The sequence below is a fragment of the Poromitra crassiceps genome (genome assembly GCF_964638095.1).
Source record: "Poromitra crassiceps genome assembly, contig: HAP1_SCAFFOLD_89, whole genome shotgun sequence".
Classification (NCBI taxonomy): Eukaryota; Metazoa; Chordata; class Actinopteri; order Beryciformes; family Melamphaidae; genus Poromitra; species Poromitra crassiceps.
In genome coordinates, this window is record NW_028152245.1 from 392,617 (window position 1) to 407,500 (window position 14,884).

General features: G+C 44.8%; 1 protein-coding gene across 1 annotated transcript in view; it reads left to right on the top strand.

Moving 5' to 3' along the window:
- Positions 1-479: 479 nt before the first annotated feature.
- The window catches only part of LOC310800813 (insulin-like growth factor 1 receptor), a gene marked incomplete at both ends in the record, with an annotated part of 20,865 nt that continues 6,460 nt past the window's right edge, over positions 480-14,884 (top strand). The window contains 8 exon segments of the mRNA XM_083664729.1: positions 480-493; positions 4,267-4,580; positions 6,632-6,765; positions 7,472-7,631; positions 7,823-7,922; positions 8,321-8,391; positions 9,289-9,518; positions 14,119-14,226. Coding sequence (XP_083520855.1) covers positions 480-493; positions 4,267-4,580; positions 6,632-6,765; positions 7,472-7,631; positions 7,823-7,922; positions 8,321-8,391; positions 9,289-9,518; positions 14,119-14,226 — 1,131 coding nt within the window.

Genomic DNA, 14,884 nt, shown 5'->3' on the forward strand with positions numbered 1-14,884 from the left:
AACCCATGCTCTTAAAATACTGAACACCACGTTGTCATATTTGACACATGTCTTCATTGTAGACAGTTTATCGCTGAATGTGTCATTACATTATTAATATCTTACCTGAATAAGCTCAAATGCTGTTACAGGATTATCACACAGTGTCTGGGGCACTTTCTGCTGGCCAGACAGCAGCGTGTGGGAGCCTGCGCCTGCCTTTTAGAGCGCGAGCACGAGCTGCTGTGCTCCAGGCAGCGGGGACGCGCGGGCGGAGCTCTCACTCTGCCAAGCCGGGGAGAGTGGCTGCTCTGTCATGGGTTGAGCAGTCCCGGAGTAACGTGACATTATTCTTGTCAGAAACAACTTCGATTTGCATACTTTAAATGAGTTTGCAGCCCAAGGACAACCCGAAAACACCTTATTGATCTAAACCCGACCCCCCAAATAACCTCCCCCCGCCCCCCAACATACAGCAAATTTCGCTCCTAGATTCTCACATGCCAGCGCTGAGGTGTGAAGGGAAATTCCGGGAAATGTCCGATATTGACTTACAGGTAATTTTCAGGTACGCGTGTGGGAAAACGGCTGATATATATATATATATATATATATATATATATATATATATATATATACATATATATATATACGTGCACTTGGCACTTAGACTGGATGAATTAAAAGGACAAGGAGGATGTGAATAGACAGAGCCAGTCTGGCTCTTGACAGCCGACTGCAGGAGTCAGTTCAACAAAGTTAAACAGTTGAGAACAAACAGTCCAGCAGGTCTTCAACTGAATCCCAGTTGAACACACACACACACGGAGACACACACACACACACACACACACACACACACACACACACACACACACACACACACACACACACACACACACACACACACAGACAGGGACATGGACAAGGAGGATTTAGTCAATAGCACACTCAAGGAAATTCTTCCACGCATTTCTCATGGAGGTTAGCGTAGTGTGAGAGAACAATGAGCAAATATGGGGAGAATCAAATTGGTGCAGGTGGAATATTATTTTTAGACAATTCAACATTTAAAAATGACGAACGTGTCTAGTAAGTCAGTCTTCTCTACAGTCTTCTCTGTCCTATTCCATAGTGACTCTAGCTCAGACCTGGGCAACTGGCAGCATGCGGCCCGCGAGCCTGTGCCGCCCGTGCTGGAATTGCACTTTTTTTTTTTTTTTTACAGTGCACCTGAACGCAACATGCAAGATACCGGCTGAATAAGTGTCCAAATGTTCATGTCATCTGGCCAATACTCCATTTCTGTTATAACATTTCTGTCTGGAATATGGAATATCTTTCAATACTCTTTATGGCTAAAAGGCTAAAAGTAATCTCATGTGTAAGAAATGACTGTTCTACATTTAAGTAAAAACTAAAATAATTAAGCTAACTCATTGGTTTTGGATTTATTTAGCTTCAAGAGTGCATTTCTGTTCGTGTGACCCTCAACACAGGCTTTGATCATCCCGGGCCACTTACTGATACTTACTGTATGCTTAAATTAACCCACTCATAACCACTCACAACCATTCTGGTTTATTTCAAGAAAAACATTTTGACTAGTGGAAATTCTAATTGGCTGGTCATTTTAAAATCTAGCAGCCATATTGGCAGGTGGTCAAAAAAGTTAATTTCAAGCCCTGCAGGGAGAGCAGGTGGTGACATAGGAGTGAGTGAGAAAAGGATCTCACCCCCCGCTCTCCCTCCCTCCTCCACTCTCCTGCTTTCTCCTCTTCCTGGTGTTTCTTCCTCTTCCCCCCTTCCCCCACTACTCTAAAGCATAGTACACATTTTACTCCAAAGCATGGCACCCACTCTATCCCCTCCAATATTCCGCCACTATTTAAAGCATGGCATAGCATGGCAATATTCCGCCACTATTTAAAGCATGGCACCCATGCTCTTAGTATTTCGCCACTATTCAAAGCATGGCACCCACTCTTCCCTAAAGCAAGGCACCCATAAGCTCTATATGTGAACATGTGCTTATTTGGCAAAAGGACTCACTACTAAAGGCTTGCAGCCAATTAAATTGGGCATAGTTTGGTTGCTTAGAAATTGACATATGTCCGTTTGCAAGATGTGCGTCTATATTTCTCATTCTCTCCCCACCTCCTCCCTCCCCCTGCTCTCTTCTCCCCCACACCCCCCCCTTCCCCTCTCCTGCTCTCTCCTCTTGCTCCTTCCCCACCTCCTATACCCTCCAACATCTCCCATTCCCTCCCCACCCCATCACTCTCTCACATTCCCCCTGCTCTTCCCCCTTCTCCTGCTCTCTCCTCTGCTCTCTCTTCATTTCTATATTTTCTATATTATCAATTGTTCAAATGTTATCTTTATTCTGTATATTCTTGTTACTGTTGTGTCAGCTAGAATCAGCTAGACTTACTTTCTGTGAAGCCCTCTGAGACATGCTTGTGAATTAGGGCTATATAAATAAACTTGACTTGACTTGACTTGATCAAATATTGGTGGTTAAGACTGAATAATGACATCACAACTGTTCATTTAAAATGAGTTATTCCTCTAAACCTGCCTTCAAATGCCCCAATTGTTTTTGTGCTGGCGCCGTTCGGCCCTCAGCAAAATCTGGCCCTCTGGGAGCGAGGAATTTTTTTTGTGGCCCTCTCTATCATCAAAGTTGCCCATCCCTGGGTTACGGCATGACAATATTTGTTCGGCCCCCGGCAACAATCTGGGTTTCTCATGTGGCCCCCCATGAAAAATAATTGCCCACCCCTGATCTAGCTGGTACATTTGGGGATTCACCAACCATTGTGGACTGTAGTGAAAAAGTGAGTGTCCTGTTCTGTGTCCAACTCTTCTTTAAACCATTGAAGGAAACCCAGAGGCTGTTTCCCTCCTTCTATTCCAATATGAACGGTGGGAAACGTGGACAGACAGCTTGTCTCTTGGTGGGACACGTGGACAGACAGCTTGTCTCTTGGTGGGACACGTGGACAGACAGCTTGTCTCTTGGTGGGACACGTGGACAGACAGCTTGTCTCTTTCTACATCAACATTGTTCCTTCTATTTCTGGCTGAAGTGAAAGGCAGCAGGCCTTCATCAATCAGACATCTGCATCTCATTCTCTCTCTCTCTCTCTCTCTCTCACTCTCACACAGACACACACACACACACACACACGCCGGAGGTTTGTTAGTACTCTGTGTTTTGCAGAGGCAGCAGAGATGGTTGCATGTAGCGCTAAAGCTACTCAACATCTTTTCCACAGGTTTCCATTCCCTCTCAGGCTCATTATGTCCTGATGTTCTTTATAGTTATTGTATCAGTTAATACAGTTGTGCTGCTTTCTGTACCGGGTTGTCTTATGATGACAGCAGCAGAACTACTTAGTTTAGATCGGGTTACTCAAAGATTCACTGTCATCTTTATATCGGACCGAAAATGTCAGAACATTGTGGCAGGTTATTTTTGCGGTTGTTTGTTTTGTTGGCATCGTTGTGTTTGCATAACATCTGGATGCAAACCATGTTGTTTTTGCTGTTAGCTGAAAGCAGAAGAGGATACTGTCATGTACTCAGGAAGCACATACAGTATTGTCAGTGGTGTGAAATAACCGCCAGTGCATTCAGGTGCAGCATCCTCTGTGACTTTAGACTAGAGATGTAACGATGTGAAAATTTCACATCACGATTATCGTGACCAAAATTATCACGGTTATCGTATTATCACGGTATTCGTAAAAAATTGCTGAAAATTTTCAAAAAGTACTGAGAGACTCACTGAAATCATTTTACGATGTTTTATATTGAAAACATTTCTCCAAGGCTGCACGTTTGCATCTGGGAGACAGTTGCCAAGTTTGGTTGATGATGGACAGTATTTACCATGTTTTTCAAAGCACTGTCATCACGGTACCACGGTTTTAACGATAATGAAAATTTGAAAAAGTACGGTTATCGTAAGGAATTTGATCACGGTTACCATTAAAACCGGTTATCGTTACATCCCTACTTTAGACACAGACTTAAACAATTCTCTGCTCCATCTGTTGAACTTTTTAAGTGCCTACCTGCCTAGTGAACTAGTCCCTGCCTTATGTATTTATTTGTTTTACCGCGTCCCTGACAACAAATGTATATCACGTGATGTAGCCCTACTACGCTGCAGACTTCAACTTGAACTCACCTTCCTCCTGTCTCTCCTCCGGTCTCTCTCTCTCTTCTCTCTCCATCTCTCTGTTTCTCTCTCTCTCCCCATCCCTCTCTCTCCTGCAGTCCACCGGATCGTCGGCGCAGAGATTTATTCGGCATCGCCAACGCCACCTTGTCCCGCGGGGCCGGCCGGCCGTACGCCAACAGCAGCGCCACACCGCCTCTCCCGGCCAGCAGGAGCGCCAACAGGAGCACGGCGGCGCCCGAGGCTCAGGAGGAGGAGTTTGAGTTTGTGGAGCGAGCGGTGAGCGAGCGCGAGCTGCAGATCTCCGGCCTGCAGCCGTTCACCGTCTACCGCATCGACGTCCACGCCTGCAACCGGCAGGTCCGACACTGCAGCGCCGCAGAGTTCGTCTTCTCCAGAACGCAACCCGCAGGTTAGCTTTCGTTTGCAAATAGATGTTAACAGATCGTTCTTTTTCTTGACTGTATCGACTGCTTTATGAGCAGCTGCTGGCCTGATACTCGGTTATCACCTTCAGCTTTGGTGCTCTTCACATTTGACCAGTACCCAACGGTACGTACAGTTGCAACATGTCATTTCAGTTGTGCAAAATAAGTCCAAACATCTCTCAATTTCAACATTATTTATTTAGAACATTTTACACACCAGAGAAAATTAACCCCCTCCCTCTCCCCCCCCCCAACCTATCCCTACAACTTGTCACAGTCTGTCACCAACAGAGCATAGCATGAGAAGCTGTTGTGTGTGTCAGGGGAAACACGTGATTTTAACTTAGCAAAAACCTCCAAATATCGCAAAATTTTTCACGCTTGAGGGAGGTGGAAAAGTCGGGTGTATCGATAAAAGGAAAATGCAAAACGTGCGGGGGAAACAGATGAAGCAATATTCCGTTGTCTCTCCATTCAAAAACAACACAGTTTGCCTTGATCACGGCAGAACATGACATGCCGTGTACTAACCGACACACAATAGGGCTACACACGGTAAATAATGGTAAATACGCAGCACAATACCCGCCGTGGTAAACAGAAGAAGACTGGGATATTAACTTTAAGGCGACTCACTTCTATATAGAATTGAATTAAATTGTATTCACTTAGCCTATCGCTGCTCCGTGGATTATAATGTTATGCTTGCCGAGTCGCACCTGGTAATCCAGAAATGGCATTATGGTACCTTTGTCTACTTGTAGATCATCAAGAAACTTTAAATGAGTAACGTTAGATGTGTTGAACAGAGCTGTATATCGGGTCTAGCAGCTGATCAGCAGCTCAGACAGCCTCAAACACCAGGTGATTGACAGCTCTAGAATTTGCATAATAGCAGCGGATGGAAATGCGCATTAATTTTTTCGCATTTTCTTTTGCCGACTTTCTGAAAATTTGATTAAAATTTGCGATACCTTTGGATGGAAACCCAACTACTGACTCCCTGGTGGGGTAACGACATCTTGTGCTCCCAGCTGAAGGCTGTAACCTCTGTGGCTCTTTACTGACAAGGGTGGATTGAGAAGGGACAGGGTGACCTCTGACCTGTCAATGAAAGCAACAGCGTAAACAACACCACTCAGAAGCTGATGATAATGATAATAATACTAGTGGACCCGTGGGAGTTCGACCCCCCTGCCTCCTGGTCTGGAACACAGTGGTCTCCAAAAGCCTCAAATTCATCATAAATCACCGATATCACTTATTAGATTGGTGATGCCACCAGTGATGTCACAGTGATCTCAAGCACTCAATGATGATGTCATCAATGATGCCATCGGTGAGTAATGTCATCACCAGATGGTGGTGTCATCATTGCTCGAGTGACATCACAAAGTGACCTGCAAATAGTACAACACGTCGCTGTCGGGGCGGAAACTCGAATCTCCAAAACGGCAACTTTTCAGGAAGCTATAAAACCGTGTGCTCTTAAAATACTGAAGACCACGTCGTCAAAGTTGTTCCCGCTGGATGTGTCATTACATTATTAATATCTTACCTGAATAAGCTCAAATTATGTTGTTATCAGTCTGATTTGGAAGCACTCGCACACATTCTCATCAGAAACCACTTCGATTTGCATAGTTTAAACAAGTTTGCAGCCTATAGGGATAACTCGAAAACATTTTATTGAACTATTTACGTCAGAAGAAGCCAGGATTAAACAAAATGATATCAGAAATACCTGTGTCTTTTCCGGGTATAGTCTCCTGCCTGGGGGGGTACAGACGGAGGTAGGGGAGGAATTTTGAGGTTTGAGTGACAGATTGAGGGCGAATGGTGTTACGAGAATTAGTCACAAGATGGTAAAACTCACACAGAGATGTGGCAGTGGCATTGATTTATGACAAAAAATAAAAATGTGGGGAAAAATGGACATTCGAGGTCCCGACGAAAGGAGGAGGAGCTCTTCTTGGAACTGAGGTAGAACACAGCACAAAAACCATGGTAACCCAGTCTGCCTGTGGTTCTCCAGAGAACGCCGACGACATCCCCGGCCCGGTGACCTGGGAGGGGCAGGAGGACTGGGTGTACCTGCGCTGGCCGGAGCCATCTCGTCCAAACGGACTCATCCTCATGTACGAGATCAAGTTCAGACTGGCTGCTGAGGTAAGACCACCTCTGCTGAGGTAAGACCACCTCTGCTGAGGTAAGACCACCTCTGTGTCTTCTGAGGTTGTGAAGCTTGGAAAATAAATTCTGTCATTTCCAGCTCTGAACATGCATCAATTCTGAAATAGGGACGCACGATATATCGGCAGTCATATCGGTATTGGCCGATCCTAGTCATTTTTTTATATATCTGTATCGGTCCGATGAGCAAAAAAACAACAACTATGTACAAAATTTTGTTGGGACCCCTTTGAAAATGGCCATGCCCATTTTTTCCCTGGACAAAATGTAGCTTAACTTTGGAGCGTTATTTAGCCCCCTTGCTGACATGCTAGGTTGACAGACTTGGTACCAATCGATTCCTGAGGTATTCTAATTTCATACAGTATGGTATAAGTAGCATCACACTGCCTTTAAAGATGAGCCCGCCACAGCCTCCCAAAGACAGTAATATTAGCCAAGATGTTTTTGTCAAATCACATGGTGGACCAAAACAAACGGTCAGCCATGATCTGGATCATAGATATATATACTGTATATTAGATGATGGATATCTAGATTGTTGACTGTGGATGAATGTGATCAGAATGATCCTAAAATCAAGTCCATATAATAATATATACAATTTTTTTAACATTTCATTAAGTGTGTGTGTGTGTGTGTGTGTGTGTGTATTTTGTGTGCGTTTGTGTGTGTGTTTCAGGCTGAGAAGCATGAGTGTGTGTCTGGTCACTTGTACCAGACCCAACGTGGCACTCGGCTGTCCAACCTCAGTCCAGGAAACTATTCAGTCAGAGTCAGAGCAACTTCACTGGCTGGCAACGGGTCGTGGACACACATTCTGGATCTCTATGTAGCCGAACGTAAGAGCGTTTTGTCCTCTTTCCCAGCCTTTCTATTTGACTGAATATGGTTTTGTTGACAGGATGGTCTACTGAGCACTGCAGACGTGTGTTGAGATGCCTGCAGTGCCCTGATGCACATACCATGTACTGTTGTACTGTTGTCGTGAGTTTGAAGTTTGAATAATCAAATGAGCTCCTTGATCCGACAGGATATGAGAACGTCCTCTACGCTATGATCTTCATCCCCATCGGCATTCTCCTTTGCCTCTGCTTCCTGGTCGCAATGCTGGTCATCTTCAACAGGAAAAGGTTTGTCTGTTTCTGTGCAGCTCAACGGGTAGAGAGAGACACCGCAAGGGTTCGAGTTTCAATGCCCCGTGTGTAGCCCAATAACACACTATCACTGTACAATTTCACATTCCGCACTGCTAAAATGAACATCTAGATGATCTTGCCTGGTATTGTGATCATCACAAAACAAAAATATTCCACTGCACCTTTTAATCTTATCAACATCTTGACCAGTTCTAACCATAGTTGATTTTCTAAATGAAAAGTGTGTGCGTGTGTGTGTGTGTGTGTGTGTGTGTGTGTGTGTGTGTGTGTGTGTGTGTGTGTGTGTGTGTGTGTGTGTGTGTGTGTGTGTGTGTGTGTGTGCGCGTGCGTGTGCGTGTCTAAACCCTGTGTGTGTTTGTGTGTGTGTCCAGGAACAGTGACCGGCTGGGGAACGGAGTCCTCTACGCCTCGGTCAACCCAGAATACTTCAGTGCTGCTGAGAGTAAGTGAACATTTTGAAGCATCTTTGCTTTTATTTGATTTATAAATCACTTTGTGACCGGTTTTAATAACTACTGTACTTATAAAGTTAATTTGAGTGCTATTCTTAATTTCTTCTGATCTAGCTTAAAGGAGAATTTCAGTTTTTTTGAACCTGCAGCCCTCTCCTCACATTAATTATGATCTGACGACTCACCCAGTGCTCTCCGCAGCGTTTTTGTCCGTCCTAGGCGTTGTTTTGAGATCAATACTGTCCAAGCCAGTCCTAGAATGGAGCTCCGTGGGGGCCAAGTGGCAGCGTGCTTTTCCTCCATCTAAATAGACATTTCTATTCCAGTTTTCGACGCATATCGTCATAAACTGATCCCTAAGGAACGATCACACTGCAATTCTCCCCCGGGCTCTTTTCACCGGTAGTTACAGGCATCCCATTTTCGCCTGTCGGGTCAGTGAGACACAACTCTCGTCAGGAAAGTCTCACTGACCCGACAGGCGGAAATGGGATGCCTGGGATTCCTGGCAAGCCTGTAACAACTAGCGCTCGGCGCTCTTTACCGCTCTAAAGAGCCCGGGGGACAATAGCAGTCTGCTGGTTCTTTAGGGATCCGAAAACGGGAATAAAACTGTCTATTTAGATGGAGGAAAACCACGCCGCTGCCACTTGGCCCCCACGGAGCTCCATTCTAGGACTGGCTTGGACAGTATTGATCTCAAAACAACGCCTAGGACGGACAAAAACGCTGCGGAGATGACTGGGTGAGTCGTCAGATCATAATTAATGTGAGGAGAGGGCTGCAGGTTAAAAAAAACGAAATTCTCCTTTAAAGCTGAAGTAGTTGCTGTTCTTGTCATTGTTCTGGTTCTTCTCCTCCTCATCGTGTCATGGTTGTGTGTGCAGTGTACGTACCAGATGAGTGGGAGGTGTTGAGGGAGAAGATTGCTCTGAGTCGGGAGCTGGGTCAGGGCTCGTTCGGCATGGTGTACGAGGGCCTGGCTAAGGGCGTGGTCAAAGACGAGCCGGAGACGCGCATCGCCGTCAAGACAGTGAACGAGACGGCGAGCATGAGAGAGCGCATCGAGTTCCTCAACGAGGCGTCTGTCATGAAGGAGTTCAACTGTCACCACGTGGTACGCACAAAAACACACCTTACACATTCAGACCAAAAGCCTTTTTGGAGCTGCCAGCGTCTTTCTGCAGTTCATTCTCTATGTAAGGACGCGCTAGACGTGCTCCTCTTTTAATGAACGCACCTGGCGTTTCAGCGCTGGTGGCGTCTGTTGTTTTTGGAGGAGCGCTGTGGGTGTTTTAAAGCTGGAAAAAGTTGAACGTTAGAGGAAAAGCGCCCTGCTCGTCTTTTTCACTCCTCCTACCATTTCTCCTCCCGAGGTATCCTCGACCTCCGCTGCTGCCAGAATTGACAATAATCTAGCTTTCATGTTGACAGTGAACAACATCAAACGGACAAAACCAGCTGGCTACCGTCCGTGTGGTTGTTGTGTGCTAGTGCGCGCGACTGCAGGGGAAAATAAAATGAAGCCAAAAAAACGCTCCGTGCGCTGTGTTTTGTGCACAATGGAAGCGCCCTCTACATGATTTTTATAGCGTTCTGACTGAAAAAAATGCTTTTGGTGTGAATGTCCCCTTACACAGCAGTGGACAGGTTCCATTCTATTCTAGATTGTGTTCTGTTTATTCTTACAGCCCCCTCATTGATTACAAAATGCCTCAAAGTTGAATCAAAATCAATATCGCGTCCAGAGTTGGGGGTAACGCGTTACAAAGTAACGCGTTACTGTAATCACATTACTTTTGTCGGTAACGAGTAGTCTAAGGCACTACTGTACCTAAGTGCAGTAATCACATTACAGTTACTAATCAAACGCTTACCTCGTTACATGCGTGAGAAAAGATCTCAGTTTTAATAGCAGATCCTGTGTCCCATCAGACAGGTCATTTAACTGCACAGCAGATTCAATCATGGTGCCAATATTTCAACTTTGTATTAGCATGCAGAACAGCACTATTAGTCGACACATAGCTTATCAGATAACTAACATCATGCATATAGAACAATAAATCATTTTAACCTCCAAAACACATTGACAAAGAAACAATTGACACAAAAACACAGTACCCCCAGGGCATGCTGGGAACTCCGCCCACTTTCCTCTTCCACGGGTTCAATTTCCCAGAAGGCTTTGCATAACTTTTTACACTCTGTTTTACAATTAAATCAGGCTAAAGAGTGTTAGATATAAATAATATGTATTTTAACACGTTCATTGCCAACGACGTGTAAACACGTTTTCAGAATCCAGCTGTTGACTGCCAGCGACGTGTTAACACGTCGTTGGCATCGATTTTTTTTTTTTGACGGTGGGTTGTGCATCTAACCCTTTTACATCTCTTATATAATTATTGGAGCCACCGAACGTTTACAACCCATTCCACCGACCCACTAAGTGGCAACAGTGCTCTCCTGACTAGAGGAAGGCAAGCATTTTTTTAACTTGTCACGCCATTCTCACCCCAGCCATTCTCATGAAAATGGATGGGGGAAAACGCTTTCGTTTTCGCGCTGATTGCTGGCGATGCGGGATTGCAAATTTACATAATAGATTACAGGTGGAACACACTTTGAAACACGCAGCATAAATATGACCAGAATCGCAAAAGCTTCTCTCAAACAAAACTCCAAGAAGCGAGCGAGTCCATCCCGACTTCCTCAAACAGCGGCCGTGCAGACAGGCACAGGACAGCAGCAAAGCACTGAGTGACAAGCTTGTGACGGCCGCTGCAGCCAAGAAGAACGCCCACGGAGGGAGGAGTTGAAGCAACTCTCCCTCTCGCTCTCTCCCTCTCTCTCTCTCTCTCGCTCTCTCTCTCTCCCTCCCTCCCTCTCTCTCTCTCTCTCTCTCCCTCTCCCCCTCTCACTAGGATTAAACCTAGTGCGTCTCCCTCCCGAGAGGGAGGGAGAGAGAGAGAGAGGGAGGGAGAGCGAGAGGGAGGGAGAGAGAGAGAGAGAGAGAGAGAGAGAGGGAGGGAGAGCGAGAGGGAGGGAGAGAGAGAGAGAGAGCGAGAGGGGGAGGGAGAGAGAGAGAGAGAGAGCCAAAAATGAATGCTTAAAGTGACTGTTCTATCGAATTTCACAAAAAGCCGTTTATCTCTGAATATTTTTTCTGACGCTAAAACCATGCTGTATTCAACTGCTAATGCTTACATAACTACTAACTCTACAAACTAACTCTTTTAGACAGAGAAAGCACACATTCTATTACCGTAAATTCCGGACTATAAGCCGCGGCTTTTTTCCCGTTTTTTGGCCCCTGCGGCTTATATAACGGTGCGTCTTATCTATGGATTTTTTCAGAAAAAAAAAAAAAAATACAAATAAAATCTCTCTTTTTTAGCACTCTTTCTAACTATAAATCCACTTCTGTTTTAATTTCCTCTCTTGCCCTCTTTTCACCACACCGCGGACACTGTGTGCACTGTAAAAATAAACAACGGTGGTGTTGTGTTATGTTGTTTTGTTGAAATGTTACGGTAATACGGTAAATGGGAGCTTCCTCAAACAGCCATCTCTTTCCCGACAATCCCCTCTGTGCGTGACCACTTACATATGGTAATTACGGTAAGCAAACGGCCACTCGGCCATCAACTCCCTCCCCCGACTACCAGGAGAAAATCACAAACTTCGGCGAATTCACACAAAGGAAGATCAAGGAATATTCCATCGAACCGGAGCAGATCATAAATATGGATGAAGTGCCTTTGACGTTCGACCTGCCACTCACTCGGACTGTTAACAAGAAGCGCCCTGGAGGATTCTTTCACCAAAAAAAAGCTTTGCTCGTTCTCGACAGCATGAGAACGAGCAGTAGAAGCAACACTCTCACTTACCATGGGGAAGGTACGCAGAAATTCACACGAAGCAGCTTTCAAGTTGAAAGCAGTCAATCTCGCATTAAAAGAGGGAAACAGCAGCCGCGCGTAACCTGGGCATCGATGAGTCAATGGTGAGGCGTTGGACGGTGCAGCAGGAGGAACTGTCTCAGCACGGAATATTATAGGAGTGTGAAAACATCCACAATCACCAACGGGTTCCAAAACGCTGGACTGCTGCGGGATGAAGAGGATGCCGCCGCCACAGCTGGCGCTGAGGGCCGTCAGAGGCTTCAGAGGCTGTTCGATGCCGACAGTGATGAAGAGGAGTTCGTTGGTTTTGAGTGACAATGAAGGAGAGAGGAGAGTGGTTGACGAAGCCACCCTGAACCTGTTCGTTTCCGACACTGAAGATGAGGACTTTGGTGGTTTCAGTACGCAGGAAGAAGAGGAAGACGAGGATTAGTGACTTGACTTCTCTGGTTACAGGTTTGCTGCACATATAGCCTATTGTTGTGTGATTTTGTCTGGGGATTAGTGACCTGACTTTTGTTTTGTTTTGTTGAAATGTTAATAAATGGGAGCTTCCCCAAACAGCCATCGCTTTCCCGACATTCCTCTCTGTGCACGAACCCTTTCATATGGTAATTAAACATCAAAACACCCGCGGCTTATAGACCGGTGCGGCTTATAGAAGAAAAAAATAGTCAATTTTGGTCCCGCGGCTTATAGACCGGTGCGTCTTATAGTCCGGAATTTACGGTAGTTCTTTTGAGATATTGTGTGTTCACAAAATCTTAGCAGAAAAGAATCCTCGGGTCTTGAAAGATGAGCCAGAATCCTCAAAAAACCCCTCTGGCAGAAGCTAACTACAGTAAAAAAAAAAAGTCTGGCAGTGAATGTGTTAACACAACATGCAATTCTGGAATATCTGAATATTGGACAAAATTAAATTAAATTAAATGTAAACCTAAACCATAAGAGAAACCCACATGCAGCGATGGGGTCTGTAAATACCCCTTGTAAATACAACGTGTTCTAGGGAAGTGGGCGCAGTGCGGTATGTTCCGTAATAGTCTGCCAATAGTCTGCCAGCAATCTGCCAAAAAGCACCGTCGTTTTTGTTGCGCGGAAGGACAAGAATGTGACACTGCAACCGTTCCCCTGGACAGAAGCAGCTAGCTACGGTAGCCTACGACATAAACCTCTCAAAGCATCTGCAGTGGAAACATGCTAACACAAAGCTGGTTGCAGACCCAAGCTGAGTCGCCTGCCTCGACCCAAAGCAAGCAGCAAAAGCTTTCTTTTCACCAGGTAACATCAAAATCAGAGATGGACAGGCTTGTTGCCTCCTCGTACATGGTAGAGGAAATGTTGCCAGTTTCAACAGTAGAATGAAATCGCCATCAGAAACATATTGAGCAAAATACAGATGGCAGGGAACGTACAGCCACCATCAGAAAGGAAAAGTTTTGCAACCTACCTTATTACGATAGAGATTTGTGCTAATATATGGGCATATATGTAAGGATTAATGTTGTATTGTTAACTGGCAAATTACGTGACAATGCATCTCAGGCGATGTTACGGAGTAACGCAAAAGTAATGTAACGAGTAGTGTAACAAATTACTTTCTCCAGGGAGTAATCAAGTAAAGTAAGGCATTACTTTTTTTTTAAGTAATGTGTAATGTGTAATATATTACTTTTTTGAGTAACGGACCCCAACTCTGATCGCGTCAAATCAACGTTATGTCAAATCGCCACCCAAGTCAAATGAGTGGACAAGTCAAGCCAGTCAGGTGCTGTGTTGTAATGCTGTACTGTGCTGTGATTGGTACAGGTTCCTCTCCTGGGCGTGGTCTCTCAGGGCCAGCCCACCCTGGTCATCATGGAGCTGATGACGCGGGCAGACCTGAAGAGTTACCTGCGCTCTCTCCGCCCCAAAGAGGTACCTACATGACTTTGGTCACAGTGTGTTCAGACAGAGGCCCATGGGTGTCCATCATGTCCTGGTGCTCTGGGTTTGAATTGTGTCTCCCTATGCCAAGCCAACAGGGCCAGCTCTCCTGTTAGCCTGTTGTTGAGATATGGCTGCTTGCTAAATACATTGCTGGAATCATTTGACATGAAATGTGTTGATTTAAAATTATTTTATTATAAGCTAGATTCATTTTTAGTTTCCACCCAATAAATTGTCCAGCCGGACTGTCTGCAGTAACCAAGCAGTAACATCTTTATGCCACAGGGTGTCACCAATTAATTAATTTGGTTAAAAATCAACCAGACACCTTGATTACAGAGTGATATGGTTAGATGTAACACGAAATAGCCTGTGTGTCCATATAGCATCCCCACACATACCCTTATATATATATATATATATATATATATATATATATATATATATATATATATATATATATAGTGACTGCAGTATAGTGACCGCACTATATATATATATATATATATATATATATATATATATATATATATATATATATATATATATATATATATATATATAGACACTGCATGAAATAGGCCACGCCCATCACGGGGGAAAAGCTCCGTTCACGTCCACACACCAGAGTCATTTTCCTTGAATT